This window comes from Pongo abelii, chromosome 10, assembly GCF_028885655.2.
Source record: "Pongo abelii isolate AG06213 chromosome 10, NHGRI_mPonAbe1-v2.0_pri, whole genome shotgun sequence".
Taxonomy (NCBI): domain Eukaryota; kingdom Metazoa; phylum Chordata; class Mammalia; order Primates; family Hominidae; genus Pongo; species Pongo abelii.
Genome location: NC_071995.2, coordinates 9183738 through 9208791, shown reverse-complemented (window position 1 = coordinate 9208791; position 25054 = coordinate 9183738). Strand labels below are relative to the sequence as shown.

Here is a 25054-nt window from a genome sequence, read left to right as displayed (position 1 = left end):
AACCATTTTATTGCAGCTTCCTAATAAAATGAACTCCTATGTTTAACCCTGCTACAGAATTCCACGTTCATTTGGCTTTTGTCTTACTGTTTCAAATTATTTTGACTCTGCTGTTTCTCTGTATTTTCATGAAAGCTGCCCTCAAATCTTTTATAGATACAGGAAGGGTACAATTTTTAAAGAATAATTTTATGCTACAAAGATCAAACTTAGAACATTTATGAAAATAATCAAGTGGAATGTTACATAAGCTCTATGCAGTTCACACAGAGGACAACCACTAAGATGAACACAGGGAATTCTATTATAAAAATCAAAGGCTCACAAGGCTTTTTATGTGATTTGTATCTGTATCCCTGCTGTATTATAAATGTCCTGAAGGAAAAGACTGTGTTGCATCCTTTATATTGCCCTTACACACACAAGAATTATAACCAAACATGTCTAGAAGTTCTCTTTCTTCTCTCTTGACTCCTTTCTCAATAATATTTTTCAATTTAGAAATAGAGACATGCATTAAACGTCTTTTTCCTACTTAAGCAGAGGAAATGAACAATTAAATCTATATCTTTAAGGGAAAATGTCATTAGCTCAGCATATATTTATTGAACACTGCTACCTGCACAGTGGTATAAATGCAAGTCTTTTCTCACTTCAGTGTAATCCAAATGTAAATAAAGTCTATAGTTGGAAATGCCTTTTTTAAAAATAAAATTAATAATTCTATTGCTAATGTATTATTCTGAACTTGTTCTTCTTTTTAAATTCTCCAGTGAAAAGGGTGTTTTCCTTCTCTTTTCAAGTGGAATCAGATTCTGCTTCTAGTGCTCATCTGCTTGTTTACACTGTTTTACCTAATGGAGAAATTGTTGCAGACACTGACAAGCTTGAGATTGAAAACTGTTTTGCCAGCAAGGTGGGTTGTTTTGTTTAAGAATAGTCCTTTTATTCTTCTCCCATTGTGATGTGTGGAAAAGAAGGAAATTAGGAAATTAGGCATACAGTGCTCCTAAAACATTCCTCCCAACTACTTCTAAAGGCAGAGCGTGATGTCATACTGAGAGGTCTAGTGCTGACATCCAAAACAGGCAACCACAAACACAATTTTTTAAAAGTCTCTTGTTTTGTTATAAAATTCATATGAATTTCAAAATCAAGTCATCTATAAGCCTTTAATAGTTTTAATTTTAAAATGTTTTGTTACTAATATTTTGATTAAAAATGATGCCTTACAAGGCTGTGCCAATTTTACCCCATCATACGCTGGCACACTTCCATGTACCACTACAGACACCAGTAAGTTGTCATGAGTTTAAACTCAGCTTAATAATACAGAACAGATGAGAAACAGCCTAGACACTTTAAAAATAATGATGGCACAAAAATTTAACATAGGTTCAAATGGCATATTTTTTATTTAAGGAATACAAAGCTGCCATGTAAAGCTCACTAAGATATAAGTATGCTTTATTCCAACAGAACTTGGTGCTGTTTATCTGATTTTCACTACTCTGGCAGCATAATCATAACATTAGCAATCAGATAAGAGCCACCTACTTCAGATGCCTGTTTTCAAATATACCTGGAAGGATTTTTTTTTTAACGTGGGCTTTGTGGAGATCAAAACAAAATGTGTTTATAGCAAGTGAACATTTCTGCCCTGAGATCTATATTTAGATTATCTTGTTTTAAATATACAGTGAAATAAGAAAAATACACAGTGGATTCTCATGTAAACCTTTAATTCCACCTTAGTAAAGAGTGCTATTAAACCCGGATGGTGTGTCCAAGAAGCATAGTGTCTGTTCTGTTTGGCTTCTGTGTGTTTCATACCCACTGAGAAGAGACTCCTTCATGCTTCAATACCTTTACTGTTAATGATGGGTAGTTAGTTGGTTGTTAAATCTTGGAATGGCCAAGTTATGCTCCGGCTTTCAGCACATCTTATTCGTTCTAGCAGTGGGGTCTCTTTCTAGTGGGTCAGTATCCTCTTCACACTTTGGAAATGAGAGAAGTATTATAAAACAGAATTGGCAGAAAATTAATTTTCTCCCTGGACTCCAGTCTGAAGAACACTTCTGATTTTGCAAAACATATGACAGTCCCTGTGCAACAGTATAAAACTTCACCATAGAAGCAAAAGCCCATGGACATTATATTCAATCACTTCATGTTAAATACCTTTTAAATCATCATTGATCAGAATTGAAGATCAGCTATAAAAAATAATATGAACAAAGATTCATAAGAAGATTCAGAAGAAAGTTGACTACCACAAAAATTAGAAAAACAGTAGATCTATTAAAATTACAAATTAAGCACCCTAAAAGTTAGACATCTTGGCGGGATGATGAGCAAATAAATAGTGCACTGAGGATGTGAGGAAAGATCCCAAGTCAGACATGCATCCCTGCAAAATGATACATTTAAATTTTTTTCAATCTTTGCTGAGACAGAGAAAAATAGTTTTCTATTCAAACTTCATATACTTATTTCTTCACTTAAACACAACAGATTTAGCGTATACATTAAAAATTATGTAATAATTGGAATCGTTTGTTATACTCAACCAGATATAATTATTCATTAAGAATAACATTGATAATAATTAATATAATATATGAGGTACAGACTCCTTTGAAATATGCCTTAAAGTTATGTTTTGGTTTTCATATCAGTAAAACATTTTCTATTTTCTAACATGTCCACTTCTTGTTAATAGTGTTTTTAGTTTATTATAATCCCAAATTACCTGTTCTTTTGACATGGACAGTCACTAACATATTTTAATGAACTTAAATTTTCTAAAAATAAAAACAAATATATTTCAAAGAGATTCTCCATAAGCAACGTTTTCATAGTATATTGAATTAGAAAGATGAATACTATTGCATCTTGAAGATAAATAATTATTGATTTTTTTCATATATGTCTTATGATAAGTGATTCCAAACTGCTATATTAAATTCAGTAGACCACAAAGCTGGATTGTCATAGTGAAATTTAGCAACCTAAGTCAGATGTTATTTAGCTAAACATACTGATATTTCATTCCAATACAAATCAGTTTTCAGTCCAAGAATCAAGGAAGTTACCTGATGCTACTACTGTACAACTCAGATTCTACTCAAGAAATGTCTATATCAACAGAAGGAACTAATAGATTATCTTGCCAATTAATTTTTTTGGCCAAAGTAGAATCAAATCTTTGGAAGATTCTGCACAATTTCCTGTTGTTCTTTATTCACCATTTTTTAAATTGTCTGAACCAATGAACTCTTAGGCTGTATATTAGATATTTATTTTTTTTAAATGGACCAATAAATCCCCAACCATGATGAACAGTTCCACACTGCTTTAGAATTTCAGATGTCTGAGACTGCCAACTGGAGGAGACTTCTGTTGGCTGGTCTCAAGAGTGGATGTGATTTTCACATCACCGTGCAAACTGCACACAGTCATCACACAAACACTGCACAGAGATAGGTCAGTGATAGCAAGGTATGCATCTTTCTTGTACGTGTGTTTTCAATTCTATGCAGCGTTTTATTTCTATATGATTAAGTCAATTTATGTTTCACCATTTATATAAGGAATGGAAAACCTGAGTTAACTGGAATCAAATTTCCAGGTTGTTCCAGAGACACTGAATTGGTAGTTCCTAGGCTGTTCATCTCTTAATCCTGCTCTAAGATGAATAAAGAGAAAGGAAGTATAGAAAAGGCTACTCTTAGCCTGGAGTAGAAGAAGGGCTGGTTACTGTAATAATTATAAAAGTGGCTGCTTTAATCATATCCTCTTTACAGGTAAATTTGAGATTCTCCTCAGCTCAGAGCCTGCCAGCCTCAAACACCCACCTGAAGGTGACAGCCCCCCCGCTCTTGTGCCCTCCGTGCTGTAGACCAGAGTGTGCTGCTAATGAAGCCTGAAGCTGAGCTCTCACCTCAATCTGTGAGTCCCATTCCAACCTTGGAGATCATGAAATGCTCATGTGATAAGATCATTTTTGGAAGTTGAAAGTTCCAAAAATGTTTGCAAAAAACAAGTTCTTCAGAGTAACAGGCATAGTGTAATTCCACAACAAGCAGAAATTGCATAAAGTACTTTACATATTTTATCTCATTGTATTCTCTGTTATATTCTCATTGAGGGAGCAATCTTGCTTGCCAAGACAATCTGTGCCATGCCTGGCACAGAATCTTTTTTTTTTTTTACTTTTATTTTAAGTTCTGGAGTACATGTGCCAGATGTACAGGTTTGTTGCATAGGTAAACATTTGCCATGGTGGTTTTGCTGCACAGATCAACCCATCACCTAGGTATTAAGCCCAGCATCCTTTAGCTATTCTTCCTGATGCTCTCCCTCCCCCTGCCCCCACTCCAACAGGCCCCAGTGTGTGTTGTTCCCCACCATGTGTTCATGTGTTTTCAGCATTCAGCTCCCACTTATAAGTGAGAACAATCAGTGTTTGATTTTCCATTCCAGCATTAGTTTGCTGAGGATAATGGCTTCCAGCTCCATCCATGTCCCTGCAAAGAACATGATCTCTTTTTTTTTACGGCTGCATAGCATTCCATGGTGTATATGTACCTCATTTTCTTTATCCAGTCTGTCATTGATGGGCATTTAAGTTGATTCCATGTCTTTGCTATTGTGAATAGTACTGCAATGAACATTTACAATAGAATGATTTCTATTCCTTTGGGTATATACCCAGTAATGAGATTGCTGGATCAAATGGTATTTCTTCTAGATCTTTGAGGAATCGCCACACTGTCTTCCACAATGGTTGAACTAATTTGCATGCCCACCAACTTTGTAAAAGTGTGCCTTTTTCTTCCCGACCTTGCCAGCATCTGCTGTTTCTTGCCTTTTTAATAACCACCATTCTGACTGGTGTGAGATGGTATCTCATTGTGGTTTTGATTTGCATTTCTCTAATGGTCAGTAAAATTGAGCTTTTTTTCATAAGTTTGTTGGCTGCATGAATAGCTTCTTTTAAGAAGTGTCTGCTCATGTCCTTTGCCCACTTTTTAAGGGGGTTGTTTGTTTTGTTCTTGTAAATTTGTTTAAGTTTCTTGTAGACACTGGATGTTTGATCTTTGTCAAATGAATAGATTGCAAATATTTTCTCTCATTCTGTAGGTTGACTATTCACTCTGATAATAGTTTATTTTTCTGTTCAGAAGCTCTTTAATTTAATGAAGTCCCATGTGTCAATTTTTTGTTGTTGTTGCAACTGCTTTTGGAGATTTTGTCACAAAATCTTTGCCCATGCCTACGCCCTAAATGGTATTGCCTAGATTTTCTTCTAGGGTTTTTATAGTTTCAGGTTTTAAATTTACGTCTTTAATCCATCTTGAGTTAATTTTTGTATAAGGTGTAAGAAAGGAGTCCATGTTTCAATTTTCTGCATATGGCTAGCCAGCACTCCCAGAATCATTTATTAAATAGGGAATCCTTTCCCTGTTGCTTGTTTTTGTCAGGTTTGTTGAAGATGAGATGGTTGTAGATGTGTAGTGTTATTTTTGAGTTCTCTATTCTGTTGCATTGGTCTATGTGTCTGTTCTTGCAACAGTACCATGCTGTTTTGGTTACTGTAGCCTTGTAGTAAAGTTTGAAGTCAAGTAGCATGATGTCTCCAGCTATGTTCCTTTTTGCTTAGGATTGTCTTAGCTATTTGGGCTCTCTTTTGGTTCCACATGATTTTTAAAATAGCTCTTTCTAATTCTGTGAAAGCTGTCAATGGTAGTTTAACGGGAATAGCATTGAATCTATAAATTTCTTTGGGCAATATGGCCAGTTTCACAATATTGATTCTTCCTATTCGTAAGCATGAGATGTTTTTCCATTTGTTTGTGTCCTCTATGAATTCTTGAACAATGGTTTGCAGTTTTCCTTGAAGAGGTTCTTCACTTCCCTTGTTAGCTGTAGTCTCAGGTATTTTATTCTCTTTGTAGCAATTGTGAATGGGAGTTCTTTCATGATTTGGCTCTGTTTGTCTGTTGTTGGTGTATAGGAATGCTAGTGATTTTTGCACATTGAATTTGTATCCTGAGACTGTGCTAAAGTTGCTTATCAACTTAAGAAGCTTTTGGGCTGAGATGATGGGCTTTTCTAGATATAGGATCATGTCATCTGTCAACAAAGATAATATGACTTCCTCTCTTCCTATTTGAATACCCTTTGTTTATTTTGTTTGCCTGATTGCCCTACTCAGAACTCCCAATACTGTGTTGAATAAGAGGGGTGAGAGAGGGCATCCTTGTCTTGTGCAGGTTTTCCAGGGGAATGCTTCCAGCTTTTGCCCATTCAGTATGATATTGGCTGTGGGTTTGTCATAAACGGCTCTTATTATTTTGAGGTGTGTTCCTTCAATACCTAGTTCACTGAAAGTTTTTAACACAAAGGGATGTTGAATTTTATCCTAGGCTTTTTCTGAGTCTATTGAGATAATCATGTGGGTTTGTCTTTAGCTCTGTTTATGTGATGAATTGCATTTCTTGATTTGCATACATTGAACCAAACTTGCATCTCAGGGATGAAGTCAACATAATTGTGGTGGATAAGTTTTTTGATGTGCTGCTGGATTCGGTTTGCCAGCATTTTATTGAGGATTTTTGCTTCGATGTTCATCATGGATGTTGGCCTGAAGTTTTCTTTTTTTGTTGTATCTTTGCCAGGTTTTGGTATCAGGATGATGCTGGCCTTATAAAATGAGTTAGGGAGGAGCCCCTCCTTTTCAATCTTTTAGCAGTTTCATTAGAAGTGGTATCAGCTCTTCTTTGTACCTCTGGTAACATTCATCTGTAAATTTGTCTAGTCTTGGAATTTTAGTTGGTAGGCTATTTATTAATGCCTCAGTTTCTGAAATCATTATTGGTCTATTCAGAGACTCAACTTCTTCCTGGTTCAGTCTTGGGAGGGTGTATGAGTCCGGGAACTTATCCATTTCTTCTTGATTTTCTAGTTTATGTGCATAGAGGAGTTTATAGTATCCTCTAATGGTTGTTTGCATTTCTATGGGGTCAGTTGTGGATTCATTTATTTTTTGAAGGGTTTTTGTGTCTCCATCTCCTTCAGTTCTTCTCTGATCTTGATTATTTCTTGGCTTCTGCTAGCTTTAGGGTTTGTTTGCTCTTGGCTCTCTTGTTCCTTTAGTTGTGATGTTAGGTTGCTGATTTGAGATCTTTCTAGCTTTTTGATGCGGGTGTTTAGTGTTACAAATTTCCCTCTTAACACTGCTTCAGCTGCATCCCAGAGATTCTGTTATGTTGTCTGTTTGTTCTTATTAGTTTCAAAGAGCTTCTTGATTTCTACCTTAATTTCATTATTTACCCAGGAGTCATTCAGGAGCAGGTTATTCCATTTGCATGTCATTGTGTTGTTTTGAGTGAGTTTTTAATCTTGAGTTCTAATTTGATTGCACTGTGGTCTGAGAGACTCTTATTATTTCAGTTCTTTTGCGTTTGTTGAGGAGTGTTTTACTTCCACTTATGTGATCAATTTTAGAGTAAGTGCTATGTAGTGATGAGAAGAATATATATTTTGGGTTTTTTGTTTGTTTGTTTGTTTGTTTTGACAGAGAGTTCTGTAGATATCTGTCAGGTCCACTTGATGCAGAGCTGAGTTCAGGTCCTGAATATCTTTGTTAATTTTCTGTCTTGATGATCTATCTAATATTGTCAGTGGAGTGTTAAAGTCTCCCACTATTATTGTGTGGGCATCTACGTCTCTTTGTAATTCTCTAAGAACTTGCTTTATGAATCTGGGTGCTCCTGTATTGGTTGTATATATATTTAGGTAGTTAGCGCTTCTTGTTGAATTGAACCCTTTACCATTATGTAATGCCCTTCTTTGTCTTTTTTCATCTTTGTTGGTTTAAAGTTTGTTTTATTAGAAACTAGGATTATGACCTCTGCTTTTTTCTGTTTTCTATTTGCTTGGTAAATTTTCCACCAATTCCTTTATTTTTAGCCTATGTGTGTCTTTGCACATGAGATGGGTCTCTTGAAGACAGCATACTGATAGGTCTTGACTCTATCATCTTGCCTAGCACAGAATCTTACATACAATAGATGATCAACACATTTTTAATGAGTGAGTAAATGAATAATTATTATTTGAGATGGTTATTATTACTTTAATATTATGAATGAAGAAAACACAACTAGGAGATGTTAAAAATAGGGTTAGCCTTTCTACAGGAAAGTGAACAAAATAACAAGCTGGTAGGTTAAATTGTTCCAACAATAAACATTCCCTGAGCATATAACCTATTCCACCTGAGAAATAAGGCAACTATAAGAAATTGATGATAAAAACAATACATTTTAAAGGAGGAATTCGATTCTCATTTCTTTTCTTTTATATCCACTTCCTAACCCACCACTAACATAATTTCAAGAAATTATGCAAAAATTTTATGCTTTTCTTAAAATCCAGACACTCATTCACTGGTTTTAAGTGTGGACAAAAGAGAGTTTCCATTCAATCCTGTCTTTAAAAATGTCTCTTGCAATGAAGCAATTTCAGAACAGCCCTATATTTTATTGGCTTCATGGTTCACTTATTTATTTAAGAAATATTTATTGCATCTTGACTATAAGATGGACATTGTTTTGAGACCAGGATTATTAATGATGGATAATCCAGATTTGGTCTTTTACCAGTTTTGATTTATAATCTTGTGAGATATAAAAACAAACAAGCAAGCAACAAAAACATATAAACATATAATAATTCCAGATTTTTATAAATACTATGAAAAGAATAAACAGAGTATTGATATCAAGCATAAAGGTGCTGAGATGGCCTTTGATATCACTCCATGATTCTCTGTGTTGCTTTTCATAATGTAAGCATGCACATGTTAAATAAACACCATAATCTTTTAAATCGCCTGTGGGACACTATCACATTTTAAAATTTGTTGAAAAGAAAGATATTTTCTTTGTTCTCTCAATGTTGCAGGTCTATAACTTGCTACCAGTAAAGAGTCCATTTACCTTTAGAGTTGGAGGTCCTGCGGATGAATATGATGAAGAGTGCAACAACACAAAAGACACAACTCACAGGGGAATCACTTCCACACCAAAGCAAGTCCTGGAGGGGGATGACATTTACAGTATCTTCAAGGTAATTTTTTTTCCTAAAAGCATAATAAAAATTGATTTCTATGTCTCTGTTTAGATGGAGAAACAATGGACTTCTAAGCTCTAGAATCTTTTCTCCCCTCCCTCTAACAAAATGATAACTAACAGAAAAATATTGAAGTCTCAGAGACAGAGAACTTTGTGGACACACAGATGTTCACACATGAATTTCTCTACCACCTTAAATAGAAAGTGGTTTACTTTTAGGCTGCAAACCTTAACCAAATGGATCCCAAAGCTGCTTACCACCATTGTATTCCCCTCTCAGTGACTCTTGGGGATTCCAATATGTGAGAAAACCAAAACAAAATATTTTCCATAATGTGTCTGACTCTCTTGGAAAGGTGAGCACCTTGTTGGAGGCCATCATCTCAGTCATTTGCACAATAAACACTTGTTGAATGAGGCTGGGCGTGGTGGCTCACGCCTGTAATCTTAGCACTTTGGGAGGCTGAGGTGGGCGGATCACAAGGTCAGGAGATCGAGACCATTCTGGCTAACACGGTGAAACCCCGTCTCTACTAGATTCCTCAGGGATCTAGAACTAGAAATTCCATTCGACCCAGCCATCCCATTACTGGGTATATACCCAAAGGACTATAAATCATGCTGCTATAAAGACACATGCACACGTATGTTTATTGCCGCATTATTCACAATAGCAAAGACTTGGAACCAACCCAAATGTCCAACAATGATAGACTGGATTAAGAAAATGTGGCACATATACACCATGGAATACTATGCAGCCATAAAAAAGGATGAGTTCATGTCCTTTGTAGGGACATGGATGAAATTGGAAATCATCATTCTCAGTAAACTATCGCAAGAACAAAAAACCAAACACCGCATATTCTCACTCATAGGTGGGAATTGAACAATGAGAACACATGGACACAGGAAGGGGAACATCACACTTCGGGGACTGTTGTGGGGTGGGGGGAGGGGGGAGGGATAGCATTGAGAGATATACCTAATGCTAGATGACGAGTTGGTGGGTGCAGCGCACTAGCATGGCACATGTATACATATGTAACTTACCTGCACATTGCGCACATGTACCATAAAACCTAAAGTATAATAATAATAATAATAATAATAATAAAAAGATAAAAAAAAAAGAAAAAAAAAAAAAAAAAAAAAAAAAAAAATTAGCCGGGCGTGGTGGTGGGCGCCTGTAGTCCCAGCTACTCGGGAGGCTGAGGCAGGAGAATGGCATGAACCCCGGAGGCGGAGCTTGCAGTTAGCCAAGATCACGCCACTGCACTCCAGCATGGGCGATAGAGTGAGACTCCACCTCAAAAAAAAAAAAACAACAAAACAAAACAAAACAAACAAAATACACTTGTTGAATGAATACAGGATTGAATACATAAAGTGCAAAACTTTAGTTCTCACAGGGCAGTAAAATTCCAGGAAAACTTAAAGTTGTCTTTTATTAAGAAAAGATTAACAAAACTTATATTAGAAATGTTAAGATATCTTAGAAATGTAATTCTTTAGTATTAACTATAACTGAGCAGAATTATCCAGGTCGTGAAATTAAATCTTATCACTATCAAAAAGCACTAAAAACTTTCATCATACCTTCAGGAAAATATGTCGTTCATCTGATAGAGGTCTACAGCTAGCTGAAAGCAATTTAAATCTCTCTTCTGGGCCTTCTGGAATCATAAATCAGATGGTAGAAGGATGAAAAGAATACTTCTTGGTTTATTAACCAGCTGTTTAATCTCTAAACATTTATTTCTGGTTTATTTCTTTCTGTTGCGTACACAACCCTCACTGACAACTGTGTTCAAGAGTCCCACCATTTCCCAAATACTCTGAGATAAAATAGCAAATAATATTTATCTGTGACTAACATTGAAGAAGGGGGATGATGGAAAACAGGTGGACTGTAGACAACTGTGGGCATCTGAATGTGGGTTTTAGATGCAAACATCTGAGACGACTGAAAGAAACTGAGAAAAAAGAGGAAAGGAGCACAGGAATGAGTCAAGCATAGATATTCAGGAAAAGCCATATCTTCTGGTAAAACATAAACAAAACAGTTTACTAAGATTGTAAAGAACAACCTCCGATATGCAAACCTTCAATTTAAAATGACAAGAAACAAGCAAAAAAAAAGCTCTCTGTAATAAAGCCATAAGGAGAGCTGTCTATATGCACACACAGACACAGATATTTGTTTCATGGGGAAAAAGAAGAGAAGAAAATATCTAAGTCTAAAATACTCAGTTTTATGGATGCAAAAAAAAGTTAAGGAGCATTAGAGTATACCAGACAATATTTAGAAATAAGAATCAGAAACGGGTTTGAATTCCCACTCCTATTCACTCAATAGCTTAATGAACTTGACCTTCTATGACTCTGTTTTCATATTTATAAATAACTCTCCTCATTATGTGTAATTTTCATGATGAGCATATGAGCTATATGTAACATAATAGTGAAAGTACAACACAAATTCAAGAAATTACTTACAGTCTCAAGATTGGATTGCCACTATGCTTTAACAACTAATTTTTTTCAGTCCATAGGATTAGATATTTTTACCAACTCAAAAATCCATAAGCCAACTTTGTGTCTACCACAAGGATTGCGTATCAGCATAATAGGAGGTAAGGGTGTGATTTATTTGTCTGACAGAATAGAAGAAAAATCGTGCTTTATTGGGTTGGTTTAAGATGAAAAGCTGTTTTTCTAAGTATTGGATCTTGAGACTGCAGCAACTTCTTGGTAAGTTAGCCCCAAATAATATTTTTTCCTCAAATAGAGGATTTTTAAGCAATTATTATTTTCTCTTTGACATCAAAATCAACTACCTTTTTGTTTTTGCTTTTAATAGTCTTGCCATTTTAGATCTTCCTTATCCATGATGGATTCAATACCTGAATTAGTCAGAATTAGATTCAATGGCAGTAACAAACTCCCACATCTCAGTGGCTAAGCATGTAATAGTTTGGTTTTTGCTCACACAAAATCTACTTGTGAGTTCAGACACTCTCCAGAACAGCCCCGTGCCAAACAGTGAGTCAGAGAGAACCAGTCTGCTTTCCTCTGGTGACTCTGCCATCGCCAGCGTGGCTTTCAGGGTCATACCCATGGGGAAGGAGGTTGCACGTGACTCTTAAAGCCAGGAGTGGGAATGGTATGCATCACTTCCGCCCATGTTCCTGCCCTGAATGCAAAGGAGGCTGAGAAATGGGAAGGCTCATGTGGATATTAATTGTCTCTGTCACATCTTCTTATGGAAATAGAAGTGATTTATGTAATATTGAGCAAAAGAGAGTAATGCAACTTTTGGCAGATATACTACCTCTGCATAGTCTCTTTGTGTGTTTCAAGTATACCTGGAAATGAGGAAATGTTGCAAAAGGCCTAACTCAAAATTCTTTTCTACTGCCATCAGGCCTAGAGAAATTTTTCTCTGCATGCTTGAATGTCTACCAAATTTACTTTTTAATAAAAAATGAGGAGGGCGTAAAAAGTGTTAAAAAAAATAATAATAATAATAAACACATTTTAATACAGCAGATTCACTGCCTGGGAAGGCAAGGAGTAATGTTCTAGTTGAAAACAAAGGAGCCATTAAGGATATTTCCTCACCAGAAAAAAAAAAATCCTGTATAGTGAAAAAGAACACTATTTTAAGAACAAAGGGACAATTTTTCATCACACTCCTATCTGCTATGACTATGTGACTCTGGAAATTTGCAGACTCACTTAACCTTTTAGAGGCTCAATTTCTTTAAATCTGAAGTCAGAATGACAACACCAAACTCACTGAGGTATTGTGACCATAAAATGAAAAAAAATAAAATCATGATTCCTTTAATGGTATGTTTGTTTAAAAAAAAGAAACTGAAAAGCATGATTAATTGACTTTCATTTCACCAAGTGTGTATTTTCTTTCCAACCTAAGAGAAAACAGATCAATGGAAACAAACGTATGATTCAGAAAATCTGAAAACTCAGAGTACATCATTACACTTTGACCCCAAATGTTCTGTAATATTCTATGCAAATTTTTCTTTTGGTATTTGTCGCTTATCCTTTTCTTCCTTCTCATTTTCAGTTACAGCACTTTAATCTGTCTGTCATTATTTCATAACTAGATTACTAAAAAACCATTCTAATTCACCTTCCTTGCCTCCAGCTTTTCTTTACCCCTATCTGTCCTGCATACCCTTAAACACTGCTTTTCTCTTGTCACTTATTTCTCAAACATAGTCACTACTTCCAGAATTCATAAAATTATTGCATTTAAGGTTTTGAAAGAGCACATCTAACTCTATTATCTTATATATATCATATATGTATTTATAATTACACACGTATATAATTATCTTTAAAAAGTGATGCCCCAGATATCAGAAGATATATTATAGAATAATATCATAATAAAGATATTTAAGATAATATTAACAATATATAAAGATGATATATATCATATATATGTATATCTTCTGATTTCTGGAGTATCAATTTCTTTTTTATCAAGCTAACTAACTCCCGACTTAACAGACCTTATTTATTTGTCCTAGCCTTCATGATGTTTTATTATATATTATACCTTCTGTTTACCTAATTATGGGAAACACACCCTGAAAATAGCCATTCTACTCTAGAGGGTAAATTTTTATTATCCCTGTGAAACACCCTTCCACCTTTGTATATATATTTGCACAGTCCTTTCCTGGGAATGCCTCCCCATTCTCCTCCGCCACCCATCCATGAATGATCATTTTAGGTTCCACTTTGGTAAAGTCTTTTCCAGCCTAACTAAAGTTGACCGTCTTTTCATTTCTGACTCCCCATTGTCTATACCACATACTTTACTGAATCTTGTTGCTTATTGTTTGTGTCTCCATATTAATTCAATGTCAAAACAAACAAACAAACAAACAAACAATCATTCCTGGAATCATCTTGCTTAGCTAATATCCATTCCTCTTGTTTGATTCTCACTGCAAACAGAAGACATGTGAACACAATTTCAGTGTAAAAGCAATATTTGGTGTATTAAATTACTCTTTATCCTTCCCTTCACCAGTTGAGTAATCCATCTTAGAGAGAGCTACATTTGTTTTTTTTTAATCAACTTTTATTTTAGATTCAGGAGGTACATGTACAGGTCATTTGTTTTTATTTATAAAGAAAAATATATTTAGCTCTAGATTCTATTTGAAGAAAAAATAGGATTAGCTTTTTTATAGGAAAGTGAACAAAATAACAAGCTGGTAGCTTAAATTGTTCCAATAATAAACATTCCCTGAGCATATGACCTTATTCCACTTGAGAAATAAGGCAGCAATAAGAAATTGATGATAAAAATGAGGTTCACACTGAGGCCTGTGTGTTGTCTTCCAGGACCAGGTCTGTGAGGTGTACCCCCAGGAGCCGTAGAAATAATGTACCCAACGATCGAAGAAGAACCTCAGATATTGCAAGTGAAAGAGATAGTCCGGAAGTACTTCTCTGAGACCTGGATCTGGGATTTGGTGGTAGTTGAGTAAGTTGTGTGTTGCCTGGAATTTAGTTTAGGAGAGGGTTTGAATCCTGCTGTATGACTGACGTTATCCTGGATTCCTGATCCTTTTAGTTCTGTTCTGCTCTTTTCTGGTAAATATTTAGGTTTATAGTTCATTTATCTCATAATTAAACAATGCTAATTTTTTTTTCTAATTTCGTCCATCCATAACTAAAATAATAGAAAGTAGGATGCTACCAGCCCTCTTAAATAAAGGAAAGAGAAGGGGAGGGGAGGGAGACTGAAAGAAAGAATAAAAGGAAGGAAATAATGAAAGAAAAAAGGAAGAAATAAAGGGAGGGAGGGAAGGAGGAACTAAGGGAGGTGGGACAAAAAAAACTTTAAGACCTCACCAGGAGCACCAACCCTTAGATCAAGTTCAGCGTTTACCACACTAGGTTACTGAGTTATCATGTTCTAGGATCAGCCATGCTTTGTGTTTAAAAAAAAGAGATTTGCTCACACTCCTCTTCTCTGCTCCTTCACTAGCTCATCAGCTGTAAGTGACCTGGTGGGGCAGGTCCCTCACACCATCACAGAGTGGAAGGCCAGCGCATTCTGCTTGTCTGGAACCATAGGGTTTGGCCTCTCTCCTATCGTGTCTCTTCAAGCCTTCCAGCCTTTCTTCCTAGAGCTCACCCTTCCTTATTCTGTGGTGCGAGGAGAAGCCTTCACACTCAAAGCCACTGTGTTTAACTACTTGTCCATCTGCATTCGGGTAAGGGCACTTCTCTGGAAGTGAATGAGAATAGAACATAGTCACCACTCATTACGAGGTCTCCTAGGTAACCCAGGAGATCAGAACTGCATATGATATATCCTAATTTTGGAACAGACCTGGTACTAAGAGCAAAGGTACCTGACAGGCCCAAGGTGGTAAGGTTATATTCATTCAGGCTCCTATATCTGTGTATTCCTAAATTCAGACATTATGTCCACCTGATTGTTTCATGTTTTTCACTAAACACCTCTTTCTTCTGTTGGCACAAGGCTAAATCCTAAACACTTATCCTAATTCCTGTCAGTTTTTCAATTTTCTTGTTTCAAGCACCTAAAGTGTCTGATACAGCTGACCATGTTTGCACAGCTTCTCAGCGCCTCTGGACTCATGGACATTGTCCCTCAGTCCATTTACCTGATGCACAGAGCATCTTCTGCAGTATTCATCTTGTTCTGCATCCCTTCATAAACTTGTGGTTTTGGTGTGGGGGACAGGTCATTGTGCAGCTGGAGGTCTCTTCCGCTTTCCTGGCTGTTCCAACAGAGAAGAATGAAGAATCTCACTGTGTCTGTAGAAATGGACGGAAAACCGTGTCCTGGGTTGTGACTCCGAAGTCACTGGGTGAGTAGTAATGCTATTAGCAAATTCCACTTAGTGTGCTTGGATGATTTGTTTTCTGCACTGATCCCAACACACACTTTTTCTCCTCCTTTAATACTAATCAAGAGGAAGACAACCACTGGATACGCTGGGGAAACTGGAAAAGAAGAAACTGTTCAATATAGAATCACCGTTTAACTCTTAAGAACTTTATTCCCCAGGAAAGGTGAATTTCACAGCCACTGCAGAAGCCGTGCATTCTCAGGAAGTGTGTGACAATGAGTTGACTGACATCCCACCACTTGCGCAGAAGGACACTGTAGTCAAGCCCTTACTAGTTGAGGTACGTAAGTCTACTCTCTGTGAGTCTCAGAGCCCTTATTATTTCATACAGTATTATCTAATATGCATCTCACAGTGACATTTAATTCCCAAGAATGTGGATAGATCTACAATCCAATTTTTCACCACCATTTTCTCCTTTGCTTTCAAGTGTTTAATTTTTCTTTTATACATTCAGTATCGCTTTACTTTTTTTTTTTTTGTCAATATAAAGCCTGAAGGAATAGCAAAGGAGGAAACTTTCAACATGCTGCTCTGTGCATCAGTTAAGTGTAATAAATAGAGAAAAATTTCATGTTAAGTGACTTGCCAGAGTATATAGTTGTGGAATGTCTTTTGGGGGCATGCTTTTCTCTGAGAGAGAGATTAAAAAAAAAAAAACACAACTCTTACCCTCCTCCAAATCTAAGGACATTTGATGAAAAACATTGTCCTGATGAAAATCACTTGGAATGAGCCTCAACTTTCTTAGGGAAATAAATAGAAAGTACTTTTTAGGATAAATTATTATTATTATATCTTCAGAATAAAGACATGGGCATAGAGAAATAAAAGACTTGCTTAAAAGCTTAAAAGCTCTTGCCTAATAATAAGGACTAAGGCTGTTGACCTCAGGACAGGATTCTTTCTGATACATCTGTGTTTCTCAAGTGTCTTCCTAAAGCATGTTCAAAATATTGAAATATCTGTGTGACATTAGTATGATTTACTATTCAATTAACAGTTTAAATGCACTCATGTTTTTACTTAAACAAGTTATTTTAAGAGGAACTCCAGGTCACTAACTTGTATAGAAAACCAATATTTTACTAATATCATTAATATAGCAATATAAAAATTACCACTGTATTGAAAGAGAAGGGGAAAAGCTAACACTATTTTATGTTTATTTAAATTATCATTAAAAATCCAACTCTGTACCACCTATAATCATCTCGACGATAATGCTCAGTCTGCAGATCTCTCTTCTCTATATGAGGATCCCTTGATAAAATCATCTAGTTAATGGCTTTAATAACAACTATGTACTTGTGTCCAAAAATTTACAACTTTGATCCACACCTTTTTCCTGAACTCAGACTCATGTATTCAACTGCCCACTGTCCACTTACAGGCTTGTAGGTCTCATAGGCATATCAAAATCAGCAAGTTTAAGACTGAGTATCTGCTCATCCTCACAAACCTGCTCCTCCCTCAATTTCCTTCATCTCAGATGATGAAAAATCCATTCTTCTTTTTGCTAGGGAGAAACACTTTGGAGTTCTTTACTACATTCTTTCCCTTATACTCCCTACCCAATCCATGCACAAATCTAGTCGATTCCGCCTTCAAATTGTATCCAGAATCTACCCACTTCTCTCCATCTCTACTATTCTAGTCCTTTCTCTTGCAGGCTCTCAATAGCTTTCTAACTGGTCTCCTGATCATCTCTTCTTGTTCCCCTTCAGCGAGAGGGATCCTTTAAAACATGTGTCAGATCGTGTCCCTCCTCTTCTCTAACCCCTTCAGGAATCTCCCATATCCCCCCAAAGTTAAAGCGTAAGTTTTTAATGCCACTTAGAAACCCTTACTACCCCATGACTTCACATCTTCCTAATCTCTCCTTCGCTTACCCCGTGCCGGCCACACTGACCTCTTTCTTCCTATTGGAATACACCCAGCATGCTTCAGTCTCTGGAGTCCTTTTACTTTTTGTTCCTTTTTCCTGGAAGTATCTTCCCCCAGGTTTGGATAAATCTGGCTCCTTGACTTACTTAAAGTCTCTGCTCACATAGGACTTTTTATCAATGAGCTTTTCCACAAGGAACCCCCTCCCCACTTCCTGACATGCCTTATTTTACTAGCTCACCATAGAAACACTTACCCTGCTTTAATTTTCTCTATAGCACTTATCAACATCTAGTATACTAAATATACTCTTGCTTTTTTATCTTACTCTTCCCCTAAAAATGAAATCTCCAGGAGGCCAGGAAATTTGTTTTGAAAGTTTTGGTATCATTGCACTTAGAACCTGGTACATAGTGTAACTGAATACAAATGAATGGAATGAATGTAATTCTTGAAAAGCACTAACAGTAGCAGGAATTAATATAAATCATGAAGAGAAGGAAATAAGCATACCATAAGTATATGCCTATAGGAAAAGCCATAGAAATTTAGCACAAATGTATATGATGAATATGAACTTCACTGAGAGATGAATCATGGCTTTAAGGGAAACTTGGATTGTATCGAAGAAATTATATAATAACTGAGCCAGGCATGGTGACTCACACCTGTAATCTCAGCAGTTTGGGAGATGGAGACAGGCAAATCGCTTGAGATCAGAAGTTCAAGACCAGCCTGGCCAACTCTGTCTCTACAAAAAATACAGAAATTAGCCAGGCGTGGTGGTGCATGCCTGTAATCTCAGATACTTAGGTGGCTGAGGCACAAGAATTGTTCAAACCCGGAAAGCAGAGGTTGCAGTGAGATCATGCCACTGTCTGCAGCCTGGGTGACAGAGGGAGACTCTGTCACACACACACACACAAAAAAAAAAAAAAAAAAAAAAAAAAAAAAGTTATATAATGACGAAGGAAAATAAAACGTTGGATCTAGATGATGTAGAGAAGCATGATTCATAACAAAAATAGAACATTTTTCTCACTTTCCCCTCCTTTATATGTATGTTTTTCTTCTTTCATTAGATACTGGAGTACCTGAAAATGTGTCACTGAATGTTCCGTCAAATGTGGTGGAAGGATCTCCAAGGGCAACATATTCAGTCTTAGGTGAGTCTTTCAGCCCAAGGGAAGCAGCTGTCTAGCTGTATAATTCTAGTGCATGGGCCTCACCGTCCATGATTAATGAAGTCTCTGGCAACAGGCATTGGATTGAGAGAAAGCACTAAGGGTTACACTGTGTTACAGTTGGAAAGGGGCTTGAATAGATGTTGTGTTACATATTATGCCTTGATATATTCTAAAAAGAAAGGGTCACCTCTCAGTGCCCTCATCTTCAAGCAATTTACTAGGTGGTAATGCTTCCTAGTCAATTTGAAAATGGTTGTGGTTGAGTTTTACCAGACATGTGGCCCACAAGAAAAGATAGATCACCTACCATTCAGTTTCTTCCCTGCTTTCTCCATCCTTAAACCGTCTACTTTATTTTCTCACCTTTTGTTTTCCTCTCTATTTCTTGTTTTTTCACCTTTTTTGGTCTTCTTGTCCTTTCCTCTATAGGTCATTTGGCCTCTCAGTTAGCTAATAATCTATTTTCCTAGCCAAATACAAACCATATCTGATTTCCTTACAACTTTTATTCCACAGGAGATATACTAGGCTCTGTAGTGCAAAACTTTCAGAACCTTCTTCAGATGCGCTATGGTTGTGGAGAGAAGAATATGGTCCTTTTTGTCCCTAACATTTATGTTCTAAACTATCTAAATGAGACACGACAGCTGACAGAGAAGATCAAGGCCAAAGCCACTAGCTGCCTCGTCAGTGGTGAGAGATTACCTCAAAAGGAAGAGCCATAATCTCTTAAATATTTTTTGGTGAACTAAAATCAACATCTGTTTCATTAAGACTTGATAGTCATTGTCATGATTTTCAATAAAATGTCCCAATATACAAGTAGAAAATTCAATAGTATCATCAAGCCTGTGATTGGGGGTTGGGGGAAATTTTAACTAAATATTAGTTACCCTATGATTCCTAACAGCACTGAGAAAAAAGCTCAATAATCCTCCAATGTCTTTGCCATTTCAATAAATCTATGAACACTTCCTCTTCAGGGTACCAAAGGCAATTGAATTATAAGCACAGAGATGGTTCCTACAGCACCTTTGGGGACAATTATGGTAGCTGTCAGGAAAACACTTGGTAAGATTATTTTTTCCCTATGCTCTCTGTAGATCCATGACATTTCAGGATTCTAGAAACAGCTACTCTCTAATATCTGGAGTTTTTTCTGTGGAAAATTGTTAGTCTTTAAATAATGCATATGCTGTATGTATCATTCCTGTTGGGTAATCTCACTGTTTCATCTCTGAAAGCTTACCTGCCGTGATAACACAGCTGAAAATGGTGAAATAAGGATCTTCTAAATGGAAATACAAAGCAGAAAATGTCATTCTATAAAATGACAGAGGAAGAAGCTCCCACACTGTGCATTAAAGAAGGAGAGGAGGGAGAGGACAGAAGGAGACCCCGATGAAGTAAAATCAGGACAAGTCGTTCTGGAAATGCAGTTTTCATGGTGGGGAGGCTTGGAGTCTCCAACAAATATTTCACAACAAAAAATTTAAAAAGCATCAACTCAGAGAAACCAATAAAGTTGAGAGATAATAAAAGATATTGAGATGTTTGTTGGACTAGAGTATATTTAGCTCTTATATACTATTTCCCCATCAATTCCTCCCAGTAATCTCCTCCACTGAATTGTGAAGAGCAATGACTGGAGGCAGTGCACAAAGTGAGCTATAAAAGTGAGGTGGTCCTCATGTCTGTGTCTCTGTTTTGCTGGACAGGCTCACTGCATTTGTGCTCAAGTTCTTTGTTCAAGGAGTTTAGGAGATGCTGCAAATGGGAGAGAAAGTCTCAAGAGTTATATTTGAATTTCAAAATAAGAAAAAGAAGTGTATGCCAAGGGAAGGTATGAATCACCTGGAACAGACTATGAGACAATTTGAGTGTAAAAATTAAGGATTCTTTTTCCATTTGTTTTAGACATGCCTGAGGTACAACATCCTTCCCAAGAAAGAAGGGAAAACACCCTTTGCTCTGCAGGTTAATACTCTCCCCACAAATTGTGATGGAGTGGATGCTCACAGAACATTCCAGATTCACATCAACATTGGGTAAGTCCTAGATCATGACCAGACCTTTTGCACCAACCTAATAGAATATGGAGAAATTGATTTTCTTATGTGGAGAAACTCCACTATCCAAAGCCACACATAATGAATATGGAATTCTTGCAGTGTTTATTAACAAGAAAATTTTCTGAAAAAGCCTTAACATTGAGAATATGGTATTACAATATCTGAAGAATGTGAGCTTAAAATGATGGGTTTTCCAAACAACCATAACAGAAACAGATACAGTAGACCTAGTAACTTAGTGTTAGAAATAGAAGGTAAAGAGAGTTTGTCTTGAATGAATTCCAAGAAATTTTGTTTGAATTCCTTATTCCTATGCTTTGATTTTATAGTTCTACTGGGGACCGACCCAGTTCCAACATGGTCATTGTTGATGTGAAGATGGTATCAGGCTGCATACCTATGAGAGCATCAGTTAAAAAGGTAATCCCTAGATCCCTTACAAATAGCAAAGTCATGGTAAATGCTGGCATTTATCATTGTCAATTTGACTTTATTGATGCACTTTTCAAGAGGTGTGCTCCCTCAAAATTGTTTCTCTAGAGGGTGTCTCTATCATTTTAATAGTGTGTATCATGGTTATATGGTGTCAAGTATAGGGTATAAGTCAGAAACATGATAAGTAATGTTCCAACAGGCCCCAAGACACCTAGTTATGTGGAATGGTATTGAATTATTTTCCAGCTATATATAAAAAGAGAAAAGGATATATGGGTGTGTGCATGCATATATATATCACATATATGTATCTTCACATACACTTATAGCATATATAGAGAATAAGAGTTCAATAAATATTGCTATTGTTATTTTCATTATTATTCTCGAAGAAATCAAAATTAGTAGTTTGGATGCTCCTGAGAAGCTGTTTATATCATAAATACCTGAAAACTACTGCAAGTATGAAATTTTCTTATTCCATATTTCTGGCTTATCCTCTTGATCAACAGCTCCAGAAACAGCCTCAGATTCAGAGGACTGAAGTGAGCACCAACCATGTCCTAATCCACTTTGAAAAGATAAGACTTTCTGTGACTCTGCTAGATCTGGAATAACAACTAGAGGTTCTATAAAAAGAAATGAAGCCGGCAGGGCACAGTGGCTCCCACCTGTAATCCCAGCATTTTGGGAGGCTAAGGCAGGTGGATCATGAGGTCAGGAGTTCGAGACCAGCCTGGCCAAGATGGTGAAACCCCATCTTTACTAAAAATACAAAAATTAACTGGGCGCGGTGGCAGGTGGCTGTAATCCCAGCTACTTGAGAGGCTGAGGCAGGAGAATCGCTTGAACCTGGGAGGCAGAGGTTGCAGTGAGCCGAGATTGTGCCACTGCACTCCAGCCTGGGTGACAGAGCGAGACTCAGTCCCAAAAAAAAGAAGAAAAAGAAAAAGAAAAGAAAAAGAAAAAAGAAATGAAGCCTGGACTGTCAACAGGCTTGATTTATTACATTTGGCTGTCTATAAAATTGTCTCTTTTGTCCTTCTTCTGTCGTTGAGTATGTTATTCAGGTCACCGCATTCCCCTTTCTTTTCGTAGGTTCTGGTACAGATATATAGCATAACTACAGGGTTTGATAATATCTTATGAAGAGTGGCCAGTAACTAGTTAATCAAAGATTAACTAATCTTTGATTAACTAGTTACTGGCCACTCTTCATAAGATATTAACTAATCTTTGATTCCAATTGTTTTTCCTGTCTCTCAAGCTAACCCATCAAACCCTGCATTTTTCCTTCTTTGTGGAACAAGACATTCAAATAAAGAATTTAAAATCAGCCACAGTAAAAGCCTATGATTATTATGAGACAGGTAAGATTCAGACATGCTGAGCTTTGAAATGAAAAACAAACAAACAAACAAACAAACAAACAAAAAACTACTAACCTAGTAAAGGATTGCCTTAACTAAAGCAAAACTCCACAGTGTTTCACTGGGGGAAAAAGTGAGTTTGTGTGCACTGGATAATCATGTTCTTGTGTATTAACCTCTCATGTCCCCCCACTAAACAAGTCTTAGAGTCATTCTTATCAATTGACCATAAGGCAATAAGAGGGTCCATTCTATCTAAATTTTCCTATAAAGTTGTTTGTCCTGGGCTGAATTATTCCAAAGAGATAAGAAGAGTACAATAATGGAAAAAACACATCTCAATGCTGATGTGTGACATGAAAAATTTGATCTGTTTTTGACTTGTGCTTCGGATAGTCTCACAAAATTTGGGAAACTTTGTAATAATCAGGAAATACTTTGATTTGCTCATGGCCTTGAGCTAGAAAATTACCACCATTGTGGCATGATGGTAGTGCTAAAACTGTTCGTCTTTGATTAAGGAAAGTTTCAGAGAGCAAGGTGCAATTCCAATGAGAAAAACACAGCTGTGAAAAGGCACTATCTACGGAGTCCTGTAACTACTGTAACTATTCTTAGGCACGCCACCTGTGTACCCGGCCGCTCAATTCTGTTCCCAAGCCAGATTTTCTCTTAGTTTCCTCCCACCGATCCCAAACAGCTTAATAGAGAAGTCATTTTTATTGGTTCTGTAGCGATGCTGTCTACTTTCTTTCTTAGCTTACATAGTTTATTTTCAATTCACATCTTAGGTGCTTATGCCTGAATGTCTTCACTCTTTCTCTCCAATAATTTCTGTGTTTCAGATGAATTCACCTTTGAAGAATACAATGCCCCTTGCAGTGCTGGTAAAGTATAAATGATTCAATCTAATGCCAATTGAAAGAAAATAAATAAGCATCTCAGTTAAACAGTAAAGTCTAATCCCAACTTCAAAATAAATAAGCATCTCAGTTCTCTGCATAAGGCTGCTTCTTGAGATGACTGTACCCTTTCCATATCCTAAAAACCCCTGATGCACCATATATAAATTGAACTATATCAAATGTGTTATAAAATTTCTCAGAAAAAAAATGCAAGTTAAATACAATTACTGGTGTCTGGGGTGACTTGTTTGAAGATGAATCCAAGAATTTGCCATATGTAAAAACTAAATTATCTAATATGTAGTTTCCATTCTATACCCAGTGATGATATATTCATCACCTATCGCCTTTCTAGGATATTTCTAAGTGTACACTAAAGTCAAAAATCTTGTCACTGTAATTATCCATATAGCACAGCATGAAAGGTGTAGTCTATAAGACCTTCCTTTAGGCTGATTGACAGGGTTCATCTTTGACATACAATTTGCAATGAAATCTTGCTTCTCCATTTTAAAATATGAAAACATGGAGAACATCCTTATCATTAAAAATAATTAAAAGTTACTAAGTTCAAATATTTATAACTGAAATATAAAGAATTATTCTTAAGCAGGTCACAGAATTTCCCTAATATTTCTCCCTTTTCTTTTACTACTTAGAATCTGAACAAAGAAGTGCTTGCAAACAGCAACTTACGGACCTCATCGGGTGAACTTCTCCAGAAATGAAGAACAGACTCATCAATAGAGAGGACAGTGAGAGAAAGAAGGGAAGATCATTGGAAATTCAAAAAAATTGTAAGTTGAATAAATTTATGGCATTTATAACTCTATCTTTTCTTTTGTTCTTTATCAATATCATGTTCCCTTTTCTGAATATGAATCCATTCTCTCTAGCATTTGTTAAATCACAGAAAAGCTATACAAAGAGGTACACTTGAAAACACTATAGATGAATTAAAGCAAAATTTTTAAAAATGTCAATTGAACCACAAAAAGGAAAAAGAAAACAGTTTTTCCAAACATTGGAAACAACAAAAAGTTCATCAGTAGATGAATGGTTTGGCAACCATACAACATAGTTCTGCTGGACAACGAAGAGGAACAAACGATTGACATACACA

General features: G+C 36.3%; 1 protein-coding gene across 1 annotated transcript in view; it reads left to right on the top strand.

The window, feature by feature from the left end:
- The window catches only part of LOC129049294 (pregnancy zone protein-like), a 42337-nt gene extending 17694 nt beyond the window's left edge, over positions 1 to 24643 (top strand). The window contains 21 exon segments of the mRNA XM_054527795.1: positions 774 to 916; positions 3807 to 3880; positions 3882 to 3951; positions 8974 to 9138; positions 11692 to 11834; positions 12021 to 12079; positions 14559 to 14673; positions 15181 to 15409; positions 15907 to 16033; positions 16234 to 16355; positions 16569 to 16626; positions 19054 to 19128; positions 19666 to 19842; positions 20133 to 20220; positions 20394 to 20424; positions 21067 to 21197; positions 21551 to 21641; positions 22169 to 22249; positions 22924 to 23026; positions 23872 to 23913; positions 24591 to 24643. Of these exon segments, the coding sequence (XP_054383770.1) occupies positions 774 to 916; positions 3807 to 3880; positions 3882 to 3951; positions 8974 to 9138; positions 11692 to 11834; positions 12021 to 12079; positions 14559 to 14673; positions 15181 to 15409; positions 15907 to 16033; positions 16234 to 16355; positions 16569 to 16626; positions 19054 to 19128; positions 19666 to 19842; positions 20133 to 20220; positions 20394 to 20424; positions 21067 to 21197; positions 21551 to 21641; positions 22169 to 22249; positions 22924 to 23026; positions 23872 to 23913; positions 24591 to 24643 (2177 nt within the window).
- The last annotated feature ends 411 nt before the right edge of the window (positions 24644 to 25054 follow it).